General features: G+C 40.6%; 1 protein-coding gene across 1 annotated transcript; it reads right to left on the bottom strand.

Moving 5' to 3' along the window:
- Positions 1-2,225: 2,225 nt before the first annotated feature.
- On the bottom strand, positions 2,226-12,553 carry cd7al (cd7 antigen-like). The gene is made up of 5 exons (XM_010902156.5): positions 12,230-12,553; positions 8,076-8,432; positions 4,686-5,042; positions 3,408-3,511; positions 2,226-3,009 (listed from the first exon to the last, which is right to left on the bottom strand). The coding sequence occupies exons 1-5, from the start codon at positions 12,360-12,362 to the stop codon at positions 2,770-2,772; spliced, it is 1,191 nt and encodes a 396-aa protein (XP_010900458.3). The 5' UTR covers positions 12,363-12,553; the 3' UTR covers positions 2,226-2,769.
- Between the last annotated feature and the right edge of the window lie 1,970 nt (positions 12,554-14,523).

Here is a 14,523-nt window from a genome sequence, read left to right as displayed (position 1 = left end):
CATGGTCGAGTTGCCAAAAAGAAGTCTTTACTGCACCAATACCACATAAAAGCCTGGTTGCAATATGCCCGACAACACCTTGACACACCTCACAGCTTTTGGCACACTAATTTGGAGTGACAAGACCAAAATAGCGCTCTATGGTCACAACCATAAGCGCTATTTTTGGAGAGCGGTCAACAAGGCCTATAGTGAACAGAATACCATCCCCACTGTGAAACATGGTGGTGGCTCACTGATGTTTTTGGGGTGGTGTGAGCTCTAAAGGCAGGGGGAATCTTGTGAAAATTGATGGCAAGATGAATGCAGCATGTTATCAGAAAATACTGGCAGAAAATGTGCATTCTTCTGCACAAAAGCTGCGCATGGGACGCTCTTGGACTTTCCAGCATGACAATGACCCTAAGCACAAGGCCAAGTTGACCTTCCAGTGGTTACAGGAGAAAAATGTGAAGGTTCTGTAGTGGCCATCACAGTATCCTGATCTTAATATTATTGAGGCATTCTGGGGAGATCTCAAACATGCAGTTCACGCAACATGACCAGGGACTTTGCATGACCTGGAGGCATTTTGCCAAGATGAATGGGCAGCTATACCACCTGCAAGAATTCGGGGCCACATAGACAACTATTACAAAAGACTGCACGCTGTCATTGATGCTAAACGGGGCAATACACTGTATTAAGAACTAAGAGTATGCAGACTTTTGAACAGGGGTCAGTTAATTTGTTTCTTTGTTGCCATGTTTTGTTTTATGATTGTACCATTCTGTTATGACCTACAGTTGAATGTGAATCCCATAAGAAATAAATGACACGTGTTTTGCCTGCTCATTCATGTTTTATTTACAAATGGTACATACAATCACCAAAAGGATTATTAGGAACACCATACTAATACTGTGTTTGACCCCCTTTCGCCTTCAGAACTGCCTTAATTCTACGTGGCATTGATTCAACAAGGTGCTAAAAGCATTCTTTAGAAATGTTGGCCCATATTGATAGGATAGCATCTTGCAGTAGATGGAGATTTGTGGCATGCACATCCAGGGCACGAAGCTCCCGTTCCACCACATCCCAAAGATGCTCTATTGGGTTGAGATCTGGTGACTGTGGGGGCCATTTCAGTACAGTGAACTCATTGTCATGTTCAAGAAACCAATTTGAAATGATTCAAGCTTTGTGACATGGTGCATTATCCTGCTGGAAGTAGCCATCAGAGGATGGGTACATGGTGGTCATAAAGGGATGTACATGGTCAGAAACAATGTTCAGGTAGGCCGTGGCATTTAAACAATGCCCAATTGGCACTAAGGGGCCTAAAGTGTGCCAAGAAAACATCCCCCACACCATTACACCACCACCACCAGCCTGCTCAGTGGTAACAAGGCATGATGGATCCATGTTCTCATTCTGTTTAAGCCAAATTCTGACTCTGCCATCTGAATGTCTCAACAGAAATCGAGACTCATCAGACCAGGCAACATTCTTCCAGTCTTCAACTGTCCAATGTTGGTGAGCTTGTGCAAATTGTAGCCTCTTTTTCCTATTTGTAGTGGAGATGAGTGGTACCCGCTGGGGTCTTCTGCTGTTGTAGCCCATCCGCCTCAAGGTTGTGCGTGTTGTAGCTTCACAAATGCTTTGCTGCATACCTTGGTTGTAACGAGTGGTTATTTCAGTCAAAGTTGCTCTTCTATCAGCTTGAATCAGTCGGCCCATTCTCCTCTGATCTCTAGCATCAACAAGGCATTTTCGCCCACAGGACTGCCGCATACTGGATGTTTTTCCCTTTTCACACCATTCTTGGTAAACCCTAGAAATGGTTCTGTGTGAAAATCCCAGTAACTGAGCAGATTGTGGAATACTCAGACCGGCCTGTCTGGCACCAACAACCATGCCACACTCAAAATTGCTTAAATCACCTTTCTTTCCAATTCTGACATTCAGTTTGGAGTTCAGGAGATTGTCTTGACCAGGACCACACACCTAAATGCATTGAAGCAACTGCCATGTGATTGGTTGATTAGATAATTGTATTAATGAGAAATTGAACAGGTGTTCCTATCCTTTAGGTGAGTGTATATTATCAATTATTTTAAGGGTATGCAAACTTTTGAGCACAACTGTAGCTTTGTTGACTTTAGGAAATATTAGATTTAGTTTTTATACATTTGGTATATATATTGTGACTAATCTTTATCCAAACAGACTACCATCACCACGACTACATTAAACAACACTTTTATTTTACTTAGACTTGGGTTGAGACTTACCCAGCAACAATCTCTTAGTAAAATGCATTTCAGGCAAGGGGGAAGTAGCACAGAAAGACAACTTTTTGGAAGCATTAATAATCCAATTGGAATATTAACGGTATCGCCATGATCAGCAGCAATTAATGCGCATTAATACAGTAAATACAACAAAACAATAAAATGTTTTCCATATTTGTTAAAAGTACCTTATTTTACACATTCATGCATTCTTTCATTTATTTTTAAATCACTATGTGTAATATTTCACTCATCTAAAATTAAAATCCTAGATTTATCTGCTGCTTTAAAAAAAACTATGAATGCCCTGCCTACAACATTCTACAGCCGTACTACGTTATGCAAACGATTATTCTAAAGCAAAGCAAATTTATTTACAAGAAAAATCCTCAAAATAATACTGCCACTTAATACAGTTAGCTGGATGTTTATAGTCCAGATTCCAGTGTACAGAGGCTAAATGAACAGTCCTCACAATGTAGGTGACTTTGGACCTTCATGCCACGACAGCAGTCTCTGTGGGTATTAGCAGGGCCCCATCAGGCCTCTCATAAAGGTTCTCATGGCGTGACCTTGGAGGCGGGTGGTCATAGTCGGGTGCATTCATTTCCTCCAGGTGGTGGGGGGGCCTTAGGTAGGAGGGGGGCGTTTTTCTGTTCCTGTTAGGGGGGCGCCCCCCGACCATCTCCTCGTAGATGGAGGACTGTGGTTTGACACGGTCATGTCCAATCTTACCCTGACGACAGAAACAGAGAAAGGAACACAGTCACCAAGCAAGTCAGCCAGCTCAGGCAACTACTGAAACTAACTAATTCCTTTGTGAAATTCTGTGACAAGTCAGAGGATGGACATTCTCATTCAAACAGGAATCCTTCCTCAAAGTGAGCAGTTCGACAAATCACTGTTACTCAGTCATGCCCTTTTCCTGTTCAGAAGTCAGTTAGCTCAAGTCTTGCGAGTTTGGACAGTGACAAGTTCTGTTTTGGCTCTGACTATTGGGTATATGTTCTGCCTAAAATAAGTCCTCTTATGTGCATAGCAGGTCTAATGCCCTACATATACTGTAACTAGTTTAGATATATTGAGTAGCATTCCTTCTGATTTGGGTAGGTGTTATGTAACATTATTACTCACATAATGAGCGACTGCCAGGGCCAGGAGAAGGATTAGCAGCAGTCCCACTGCAGCGGAGAGGGCGTAAAGCAGAGGAACGTAACCACTACAGCTACAAGAAACATCTGGTGAAACACACACAAAACGAAACTCTTTACACATTGAAAAGGGGGAACAATGGTAAACTCAGAAAGCGTCTATATGCCTTACTTGAGTGCTTCACTGACTTTTCAGTTTCAAAACCTACCTCACTCCCTCTGGGAGCATGCTAGTATTCCCACTCTACACTACCTAAATGAAGTGCATGAGATGAATAGTGTCATCACCCCGAATCAATTCTACTGGGTAAACGTGAGGTCCTGTGATGGCACTCTTGGAAATACGCACGTAGGCGACTCAATACGTCTCCTCTTCACCGGTCTCCCTTTGATTCCAAAAATCAATCAAATCTTACAAAAACCATAAAACATAAGGAGAGTCCACTCCCCAGGAGGTTTAGGGACAAATCTGCTTCAAGACATGCCATTGTTTCCGATTTGAAAGCCTTATTTATAGAATGCCTTGAACTGAGAAATAAGAAATATACAAAAACATACGTTACAAATGAGATTGAATGTATATGTTATTACATATACGATGTAAGGTTAATATCAGGCATCACTGGACACAAAGGGACTAAGGTTATGATTAAAAACAACGAAATTGCCTCTTCATGGATCCGAATTCGCAACCATGGGAGTGAAGGTCAGTGTTGCCACCTCTCTATAAAACCTGTCCATACAGCGACTATTCTCACCTCTAAATGTATCCTAAAGCAATGTAATCTATCTTCAAATTTAGATTAGCTGTATAGATTTACATATGTCTTGCATATGAGCCCAGCTGAAGATAAAAATATATATATATTTTCAGCTTTATGGTTGATTAATTTGGAGAGATACTAGTAACTTGAAAAAAACTGTTTTATATTTACTAATTGAGTTGCTGATATACTTATTCAAGTGTCAAGAAATAGCCACCATTAATTAAATAGAAATTCGACCAAAAAATAAAAGTTTCTCTCTGCATGTGTATCAACCTAGTTTTTAATGTGAGAAGAGAGTTGCATGTGAACCAAGATCAGTATCGAAAGATTTTCTGACAATGCTACTTACCTCAATTTGAGTGGACAGACTGACTGGACACGTGAGCTCCACAAACAAACAGTCCTCACTAAATTAAGTGTTATCTGGTTAAGTAAATAAGCCCACAGCTCCAGTGTGTTTAGGGTTAAATCCCCTTTCCACTATGAAAACCCACCTTTTACTGACACAAAGTACACGTGTCTCCCTAGCCTGGCGTGGTTTTCTGGGCTGCCGGGGACAAGCAGCTCACAGCTGTAAAAAGCACTCTCTTCCAGCTGCATCTGGGTCAGGGTGATATTGTAGCCCAGTCCGCCCAGCCCAATTCCCCGATGAAGGATCCTCTCTTGGGGGAAGGCGGAGGATTGGCTCCTGGTGTGGAACAGCACCTCTACTGGAGCCCGTCCCTGGCGCCTCTTCAGGCACACCCCCTCGATGGCTGAGGGGGAACCGTAGGGAGCGAGGCAGGGGAGGACCACGGAACCACCAGCATTTGTCTGTACAAAGCCTATGTCCATCTTGGTGTCTGGGACATCTCCAGAATGGGAACAAACACTAGTAAGAGACTGTACCTTCTGACTGCTTACTGAGGGCACAGTAAAGCGGAATCTGTCAACTAAGGCCAGGGGGTTAATCTTAGGAGGAAGCATAAATAACGGAAATAGTCTGGCCTTGTGTCAACTTGCAAAGTCACTATCTAGAGAACATAATGTCCGGAGGCAAGCGTCAACAATGGTGAACTTTATGATGACCTCTACTCTGAACACACCCTTTCAAAATGTTCACCTTTCGTTGCTTTACAGCCCATAATGAAAACCCTTATGACATTTGCCTACTTGTCATCCAGCCACCGTAAAGTTGCTTTGGGTCATTGTCAGGTTGAAACGTGAGGCATCTTCCCATTTTCAACTTCCTGGCAGAGGGCCGCAGGTTCTCCTCAAGAATCTGTTTGTATTTTGCACTGTCCATTTTTGCCGGACCGCGTAAGCGGAGCCGGCCTAGAAGAGCGAATGTCTCTTACTGAGCGAGTGAGTGCCTGACTGACTGACTGGCTGACTGACTGAGTACCCCTGGTCAAAGAGCGTAGTGGTTAGAGACGCAGGCTCCGGAGCAGCAGGTCCCGCATTCGCCTCCTGTAATATTCAGTCAGGCATTATGCCTGAGGTTGAGAACAGACAAAAACTGTCTCAGGATTTGTTCAGGATAGGCAAACACGATTCGCTCGTCTTTTCACTTGACGAAAAAGTCAGTTATTGTCACCTATATTGATACAGTAGTTATTGTATGGAGGTAAACTTAATAAGAAACATTACTCAGTTTAACACAATAGTTAATGATGTCTAACATAATATTCAAAGTTGGCGTGATATAATGAGTGACAAAATTAAATTATGAACGCAACACTTGTTTGTGCCCTCATTTATCATGAGCTGACCTCAAAGATCTAAGACTTTCTTTATGTACACAAAAGGCCTATTTCTCTCAAATATTGTTCGCAAATCTGTCTAAATCTGTGTTAGTGAGCACTTCTCCTTTGCCGAGATAATCCATCCACCTCACAGGTGTGGCATATCAAGATGCTGATTAGACAGCATGATTATTGCACAGGTGTGCCTTAGGCTGGCCACAATAAAAGGCCAATAAAATGTGCAGTTCCATCACAAAGCACAATGCCACAGATGTTGCATGTTTTAAAAGGAGGTGGTGACCTTCTATAACCACTGTACATACAGTGGGGAGAACAAGTATTTGATACATTGCCGATTTTGCAGGTTTTCCTACTTACAAAGCATGTAGAGGATTGTAATTTTTATCATAGGTACACTTCAACTGTGAGAGACGGAATCTAAAACAAAAATCCAGAAAATCACATTGTATGATTTTTTAATAATTAATTTGCATTTTATTGCATGACATAAGTATTTGATCACCTACCAAACAGTAAGAATTCCGGCTCTCACAGACTTGTTAGTTCTTCTTTAAGAAGCCCTCCTGTTCTCCACTCAGCACCTGTTTGAACTTGTTACCTGTATAAAAGATACCTGTCACACACTCAATCAAACAGACTTCAACCTCTCCACAATGGCCAAGACCAGAGAGCTGTATAAGGACATCAGGGATAAAATTGTAGACCTGCATGAGGCTGGGATGGGCTACAGGACAATAGGCAAGCAGCTTGGTGAGAAGGCAACAACTGTTGGCGCAATTATTAGAAAATGAAAGAAGTTCAAGATGACGGTCAATCTCCCTCAGTCTGGGGCTCCATGCAAGATCTCACCTCGTGGGGCATCAATGATCTTGAGGAAGGTGAGTGATCAGCCCAGAACTACAAACCATTAGTAACACACTAAGCCGTCATGGATTAAAATCCTGCAGTGCACGCAAGGTGCCCCTGCTCAAGCCAGCGCTTGTCCAGGCCAATGACCATCTGGATGATCCAGAGGAGGAATGTGAGAAGGTCATGTGGTCTGATGAGACAAAAATAGAGCTTTTTGGTCTAAACTCCACTTGCCGTATTTGGAGGAAGAAGAAGGATGAGTACAACCCCAAGAACACCATCCCAACCGTGAAGCATGGAGGTGGAAACATCATTCTTTGGGGATGCTTTTCTGCAAAGGACACGACAGGACAACTGCACAGTATTGAGGGGAGGATGGATGGGGCCATGTATCACAAGATCTTGGCCAACAACCTCCTTCCCTCAGTAAGAGCATTGAAGATGGGTCGTGGCTGGGTCTACCAGCATGACAACGACCCGAAACACACAGCCAGGGCAACTAAGGAGTGGCTCTGTGAGCAGCATCTCAAGGTCCTGGAGTGGCCTAGCTTGTCTCCAGACCTGAACCCAATAGAAAATCTTTGGAGGTAGCTGAAAGTCTGTATTGCCCAGCGACAGCCCCGAAACCTGAAGGATCTGGAGAAGGTCTGTATGGAGGAGTGGGCCAAAATCCCTGCTGCACTGTGTGCAAACCAGATCAAGAACTACAGGAAACGTATGATCTCTGTAATTGCAAACAAAGGTTTCTGTACCAAATATTAAGTTCTGCTTTTCTGATGTATCAAATACTTGTGTCATGCAATAAAATGCAAATTAATTTACTTAAAAATCATACAATGTGATTTTCTGGATTTTTGTTTTAGATTCCGTCACTCACATTTGAAGAGTAACTACGATAGAAATTAAGTGGGAAAACCTGCAAAATCGGCAGTAAATAAAATGCTTGTTCTCCTCACTGTATCCTTTCCAATCCAAAGTCCTAGAGTACAAAGCCAAAACAACAAAACGTCTGTCGATTTCTATACTTACGGACAGCACAGAATTCATCCCAAATGTCTTATGCAAATTGTTCATTCGATTTCAGAGGATAAGTGTTCAAGGTAGATACTGTATCAAGGAAAATTTATCTAGGTCGGTACTGAGGGCCCAATGTAACTGTGTTCCCTATGAGAAGGGACCTAGGAACCAAAATGTCATGACTTCAGTTCAAACAGGATGAGGGGAGTGGATAACAGTGTGACACTAATTGAAATGGAAAATCAACGGAAAAATCTTTAAAAAACCACTTACCAGCATCATCGACGTAAAGGAAGAACTCATCCTTGCCAGGGATATTTTCATCAGGGGCGTTGGTTTTCGGATAGACGAACAAGCAGTAATACAGGTCTGTGTCTGTTCCCTTCAGCTGGCTGATGGTCACGTTGACCCGCTCAGTACTCGGGTCCCCAGTGACATTGAGGCGCTGGCTGAAGTCTGGGACGGGTGCCGGCTTCTCTTTAGTGTACATGAACATAACCTCTCTATCGGGCTTTATCCATTTGCGTTTCAGGTTGAAGGCAATGGGCTTGGGGTCTTGGACATCAGATACACAGACGAAGGTTGCAGAATCTCCCAACTGTTTCCCCAGGAAGCGAATTTCACAAGACACTAGGATACAATAATTTACAGTTTGAACTCATCGCATGTGTAACCTTAACACATGCATTACAGGTGATATTGAAGTAATGTTCCTCCACGCTGCATGCGTGCATGGCTGCACAGCCCTTCCAAGTGTGCAGTGAATCAGACATGCTAGCCCATGTGGACCGCACAATTGAGTTTGCACTATAGAAAGCATAAACATCATTGATGAAATTAACATTGTATCTAAACCATTTTCAACACAACAAACCATAATAACAAATGTAACTTCAAGACAGTTCTGTGATTCTGTTGTATGTACATGAGCGCATCAATATATTTTATCAGTCTTACATACCACAGCTAATCAGAGCCAATAGGGCTAAATGCAAATTCCACTAGCAATACAATCTCAGTCACTGACAGTAATAAAAGGTCAAATGCAGATAATTAGCTAAAAAGCATTTGTTAAAGCCCTAAAAACCCCTTGAACGTATTACTGCAACTAAGTACAGCCCTAAATATAAGAACATACCAGTCCCGATTAACCCTTGAGTGGTGTTTGGGTCTGTGGGACCAGTTTACAATGTTTACTAGAAGAAAAATTACCCAATTAATGACCTTTCAACTTGAGACTCATTGGTGTTAAGAACATGTAAAAACACATTTTCATTGAGCGCACCCTGTGCCCTACTCCACACATTCATGCTGCGTATGTGATGTTCGAGGGATGAAACATTTTACAAAACGGTTTGCTGTGTAACATCGCTGTCTTCCACCAAGGCATCTGTGTGCAAGTGTACAGCCGCGCCTCCCAGAAACACACACAGCCAGTCCATAAGGATTCTTAGGGTCCACTGTTCCTTAAGGCAGTACAGACCATCTAAACCGGCAGAATATGGAATCAAGATCTGGGCTACATGCGATGCAGTGCAACATATGCGTGGAACTCGTCAATTCATACGAGAAAGCCAGATGGAAGAGGCCCTGAGAAGATCCAAGGGATTGATCTTGTAATTGCACAAGTGAGGACAGGAGCGCTCCAAGAGGAAGCTGACGATGGTGGGAACACTATGGAAAAACAAGCCAGCGATCCCATGTCAGCTTTTGAACAGAGGGAACACAGAACAATTAATCTAAGTTTGTGTTCACGGCCGAGACGTCCCTGGTGTCCTACATGCCAAAGGAAGGCAAAAATATTACACTCATGAATACGCTGCAAAGGGATGGGAGAATCGGCGGCCAAGAGCAACAAAAACCAGAAATAGCAATGGATTACAATGTCACAAAAGAATGGGGGGACAGACAGGGTACTGCTGTGAAGCAGAAACCCTATGCGGGCCACTTGTGATATTCTTCAACATCTTGGACATTTCGGCGTAGCTAGACATTTTTCATCCGGATGGCAGATTCAAGATTGGAACACAGCGAAGCTCCAGAAGCGACTGCTCTTTCTGGAGGAGCTGGACAAGGCCAGACACCCTAAGGAACACAGCTTCTGCAGCCATCGTGAGGAGGATTCAGGGGAAGGTTGCGTGTGACTGACGCGCCCGGCCCACTGAAGCCCCAAGTCCAATACTTGAAGTTTGACGTCAAGCACTGCAATGTGTGAAGACCCAAGAGTGTGACGTGTGTAGGCTGGCTAAGTGGATTACTGTTTTCACAGTAAGTACAACGTGTATAAACATCAATACATTTTCATAGCTATAGAACCAACAAACGTAACGATACAAGCTTTCTTCTGGTTAAAACATTGTTAAGACGTTGCTAGCTAGCTGTGTTTATTTTTAAGGTTTTATCTAACAAAGGTTACAGTAGCTTGCTTGCTAGATAACAGTAGATCCTTTATGCAGAAGAGAGGGTGTCATAACAATAACACTGGTCAGAAAGGCAAGCAGAGTTAGGGAGAGGCCACAAACCAACAGGTAAGATAGTGAGATGTATTAATTCAAGGTGGAACAGATTGGAAAACTTAAAGCTGGACTAACATGTCTGACTGAAATGTTACCAACATCATTGCAGTATTAGTCATTTTAAAAGTCACTCTGGTTACATTATCATGCAAAAAAAAAAATCACAATATAATTTACCAATGCTAGTTAGGACTATTGCATGTTCAGAAATCGCTACTTAAAGTCAAACTAGAATTTTCACACAGAATGCTTGAGTCTACACATGCAAGGCATCTGTACAGAAAGACAACATAGTTATCCCAATAAAACTATGCAATAAAATGCAAATTAATTATTTAAAAATCATACAATGTGATTTTCTGGATTTTTGTTTTAGATTCCGTCTCTCACAGTTGAAGTGTACTTATAATAATAATTACAGACCTCTGCATGCTTTGTAAGTAGGAAAACCTGCAAAATCGGGAGTGTATCAAATACTTGTTCTCCCCACTGTAACTACATATTACACATTTTGGTGAATACATTAACATTCACACTGTAGTCAAATGTGTCCCCCCAAATATCAGAGTCACTACGCCCTTGTTTAGCCCGACATAAGTTCGTGTTGAAAAGGTCAAATTTTTTATTTCCATAATATGTAAAATTCATAGCCCATTTCCAATATCTTCACTTCAAAGCAATCACACATCAAAAGTGATGAAAACCTTGTTTTATTTAAAAGATAAATAGCCTAGAATTTATTATACGATTTCTTGATTAGATATTTTTTACAATATTTTATTTGTGATAAGTGGGATCTACAGGCAAATATCACATATGCTCTCTATTTTTCTTAATGGTTGTAAATCAAACAAATATATTAAATATTTATACATAAATTGTGGCGGTATTGTTTTAAAACTCCAATATTGCGAACATTGGGTGAAAAACACTTAATACAAAAAGTACGTACACCATACAAGGGTTAAACACGGTTTAACAACTGAACAGGTAAGGTTCCCTCTCGTCTGTAGCTTATCAAACTACGCAAGGTCATAGAGCGGTTAGCTAAAAATGTACTACAGAAAAGTAAACCCCCTCAACATTTTCATCATGTCGTCATATTTCGCTAGTCAATAACCAGGTTGCAATGCATATACAATAGGAACTTGCCTATCTGACGATGGCGTCCCTTTAATTAATGCAATTAATTTAATTGACTCCAGAGAAACTAGTAAAGTGATTTTACCCAATCCCTATATCCGGTGAACAATGTTTGTGTTTGAAAAACTGATACCTTTGACTACCATGTATTTGTAGGCTATATTATCAATTTATTGAAAATTATCGATCTTTTGTTCCAAGAATTCTCTTTCATGGAATGTTTAAGGTTTTAAAACTTTTAAAAGTTGGCATACAAATTTCGTTGAGGTATTTCACATTGGCTATATTGTCGTTGCTTCATCTCTAAATGTATTTTGTTGTTCCAATAAAAATCTAATGTATTTTGAAAACAGACCTGATTATATACTGTTAATGAGGGTGTTGTGTACATTACTTCTCTGTATACCTTTTATAATGCATTTTAGCGGTGGGCTGCTATGTAACACACCTAGTGTGACAATAAATGTCAGACTACAATGTAAAAAAAAAAACACAACCTTATTTTAATGGTAGGCTTGCATTGTCTTAAATCGAAACCATTTAAGAGAATGCTATAGATTTGCCACACTGATTTTATATATATATTTCACATATAGCCGTAAATGATGCGCAAATTGCTAACTTCTAATGGGTATAGCCTGTGCTAGAGTGCCATACGTTTTCAACCAGGACACCAGACATGCTCAGAACATAACTGTAGTTTTATTAACAAAATTTAAATGTGAACTTAAATATAAATAAAACAACCACAACAGAAACTCAACTTACCAAGAAAAGAATGTGTAAAGAAAAATATCCAAACACCTGCCAGACGTTTTTGGATCTCCATAAGTTCGCTTGCTGTTAAATATCGACCTACCAACAGAGGGGTGCTGAGTGTAACTAAATGGGGAGTTCTCATGCAGAACAGCCAAATGGGGCAGGGTGGTGAAATGTGTAAAAGATTTGTCAACCACAAGTGGTGTCTAAGACAGAAACCGTTTTTGTCAGTATCACCAAGGAACCAGGGAGCTGGCCCGTCTATCAGTTTGCATTGGTGTTACATGTGTTATTGTTTAAATTCACTTGTCTTAAAGTTTGAGGCAGGATTCTACAGTGAAAGAGACCTCAATGGCCACTTCAGTTTGATGCCTACTTGGGGAGCGTTTCTACAAGTTCAAATTAATCAGTTTTTCAAATTAAATTATTATTATTGAATTTTGTATGTTGTAATGATTCCAAATGCTTACAGGTTGGTCACACAGTTGCAAAGGTTGGAAAGTGCAGGCATTGTTTGTTTCCAGAGTATTTCAATAGATTCCAACATTGTGGAACATTTACATGGAAGTGTAAAAACATTATTTTATTTTTTTAAGTAACCCAACAAAAATGTGAATGAAAACAAAATACGAACTAAAAGGACAGTCAAAACTGTTTCTACCCCAGGCATTCCAAACAGCATCTAATACAAAATTACCAACACCTGCCATAGTAGGTTATAACCTTTAAATATAGGTTCAAAACAAAATAGCTAAGGTCAGCAGGTGGCACAATACTAAGTTAAAAAGACAAACAGCAGTTCCAACAACAATGCATGTAACCAAGAGACATTTTCCACACTATTGTCTTTTCATGCCAACATAGCTCCAACATTACTACATAATATGCATTCATTACTTCCTTTAAAGACCTGATTCTGTAATAACAATAGCGCTTTTACTGAAGATTAAATATTTCTCATTGTAAATATGCAAATGAGTGGCTTTGTTCCCACCTTAACTACCAGCAGACAGAAAACTAAATAAGAATTTCAAGCACCAGGATATTGGCTATTCAGATATTGTGATTTGGTGACATGAGGTTATAAACTTTAAGGCCATCAAGTGGACAGCTTCCAGACATTTTAGATCCGGTCTACTACTGATGTCATGGTTGTTAGAGCAAAAACAAAAGCAGAAATTGACACGAAATTGCACATTGTTATTTATTAAAAGGTTGAATTAATTAATATTTAGGCATGCACATTTGCATGGGGAGAGAAACTCAACACATACAGTCTGTGTCTTTTGAAATCAGAGTCAAAAATATACATTTGCATGGCTACTTCTACATGAAATGTGCCAGAAGATGTGGCTCGTGATTTCATGAAGGGTGTTAAAGTACAATGTACATGGACAATAATGACATTACTAGGGAGGCATCAATTACAATGGTGAAGCCGATCATAACAGGTTTGGGTAGTTTTATGTATAGTAAGACTGATTTGAAGTGTTACGAACAAGTTTTTTTGCATTGAAGTAGAACTTTCTAGATGAGTTTAAAGGACAATATCCAACAAACCAAGTTGTAAAATCATGTATTGTCTCAAAAGTGGGAGAAAACATTCCAACGTAGCCGTGTAGTATTGCGTTTCCAAATCAATTGGGCAAGGATTATTTTACAACTGCCATACATCAACGGCTGATGTGAATGCCTACTTACCAAATGAGTGCGGTAAAATAATCCCAGTTTCCACAGAACTGCCCCCTTGACCATCAGACAGGAACAGAGGCAACAATGGAACACTACAGTATTCAACATTCATTACTCAGGTATGCAACTAAATTCATTTATTCTTAACAGGAAGTACTTTGGAAGGACACCTACTACGCTCAAAACAATGTAAAAGGTCCAAGTCGCAAAATGCATGAGAGTGATTCAATAAATTGGTTGCTATGCAAAGCTAAATCCAGTGCAAGATAAAGCCACACTCTGATAAGGTAACAGGTACTTACAGCACAAACTGACCTGTTTCGTGAGAAATCTGGGTTTTAAAGTGGATAAGGAATCTGGGCTGAAAAGCAGATAATGATGTGCTAAAGACGACAAAGACATACAAAGCATTATCCCATGAAGACTAAATCAAGAATCACTTAGTGACTTCACAATAGATTTTACTCTGCAAGACATACTGCATATATCAGAGCAACCCATAATCAACCTGCGTTGACTTCATGTCCTCTAGGTGCCGCTAGTGCTCACTCAAACTGATTAATTTAGGAGCGTCTAGTCAATACAGAAATAATGACCTCAGTGTTAACATT

The sequence above is a fragment of the Esox lucius genome, chromosome 9 (genome assembly GCF_011004845.1).
Source record: "Esox lucius isolate fEsoLuc1 chromosome 9, fEsoLuc1.pri, whole genome shotgun sequence".
Classification (NCBI taxonomy): Eukaryota; Metazoa; Chordata; class Actinopteri; order Esociformes; family Esocidae; genus Esox; species Esox lucius.
Note: the sequence above shows the minus strand (reverse complement) of the source record. Positions and strands in the feature narration are given on the sequence as shown.

Bases quoted from the DNA above. Each gene is read 5' to 3' on its own strand.
- cd7al (XM_010902156.5), bottom strand. From the start codon at position 12,362: ATGAGAACTCCCCATTTAGTTACACTCAGCACCCCTCTGTTGGTAGGT. The intron at 5,043-8,075 runs GTAAGTGGTTTT...CCCATTCTGGAG, and splicing joins CCTTTACGTCGATGATGCTG to ATGTCCCAGACACCAAGATG. The intron at 3,512-4,685 runs GTGGGTTTTCAT...GTGTTTCACCAG, and splicing joins GTACTTTGTGTCAGTAAAAG to ATGTTTCTTGTAGCTGTAGT.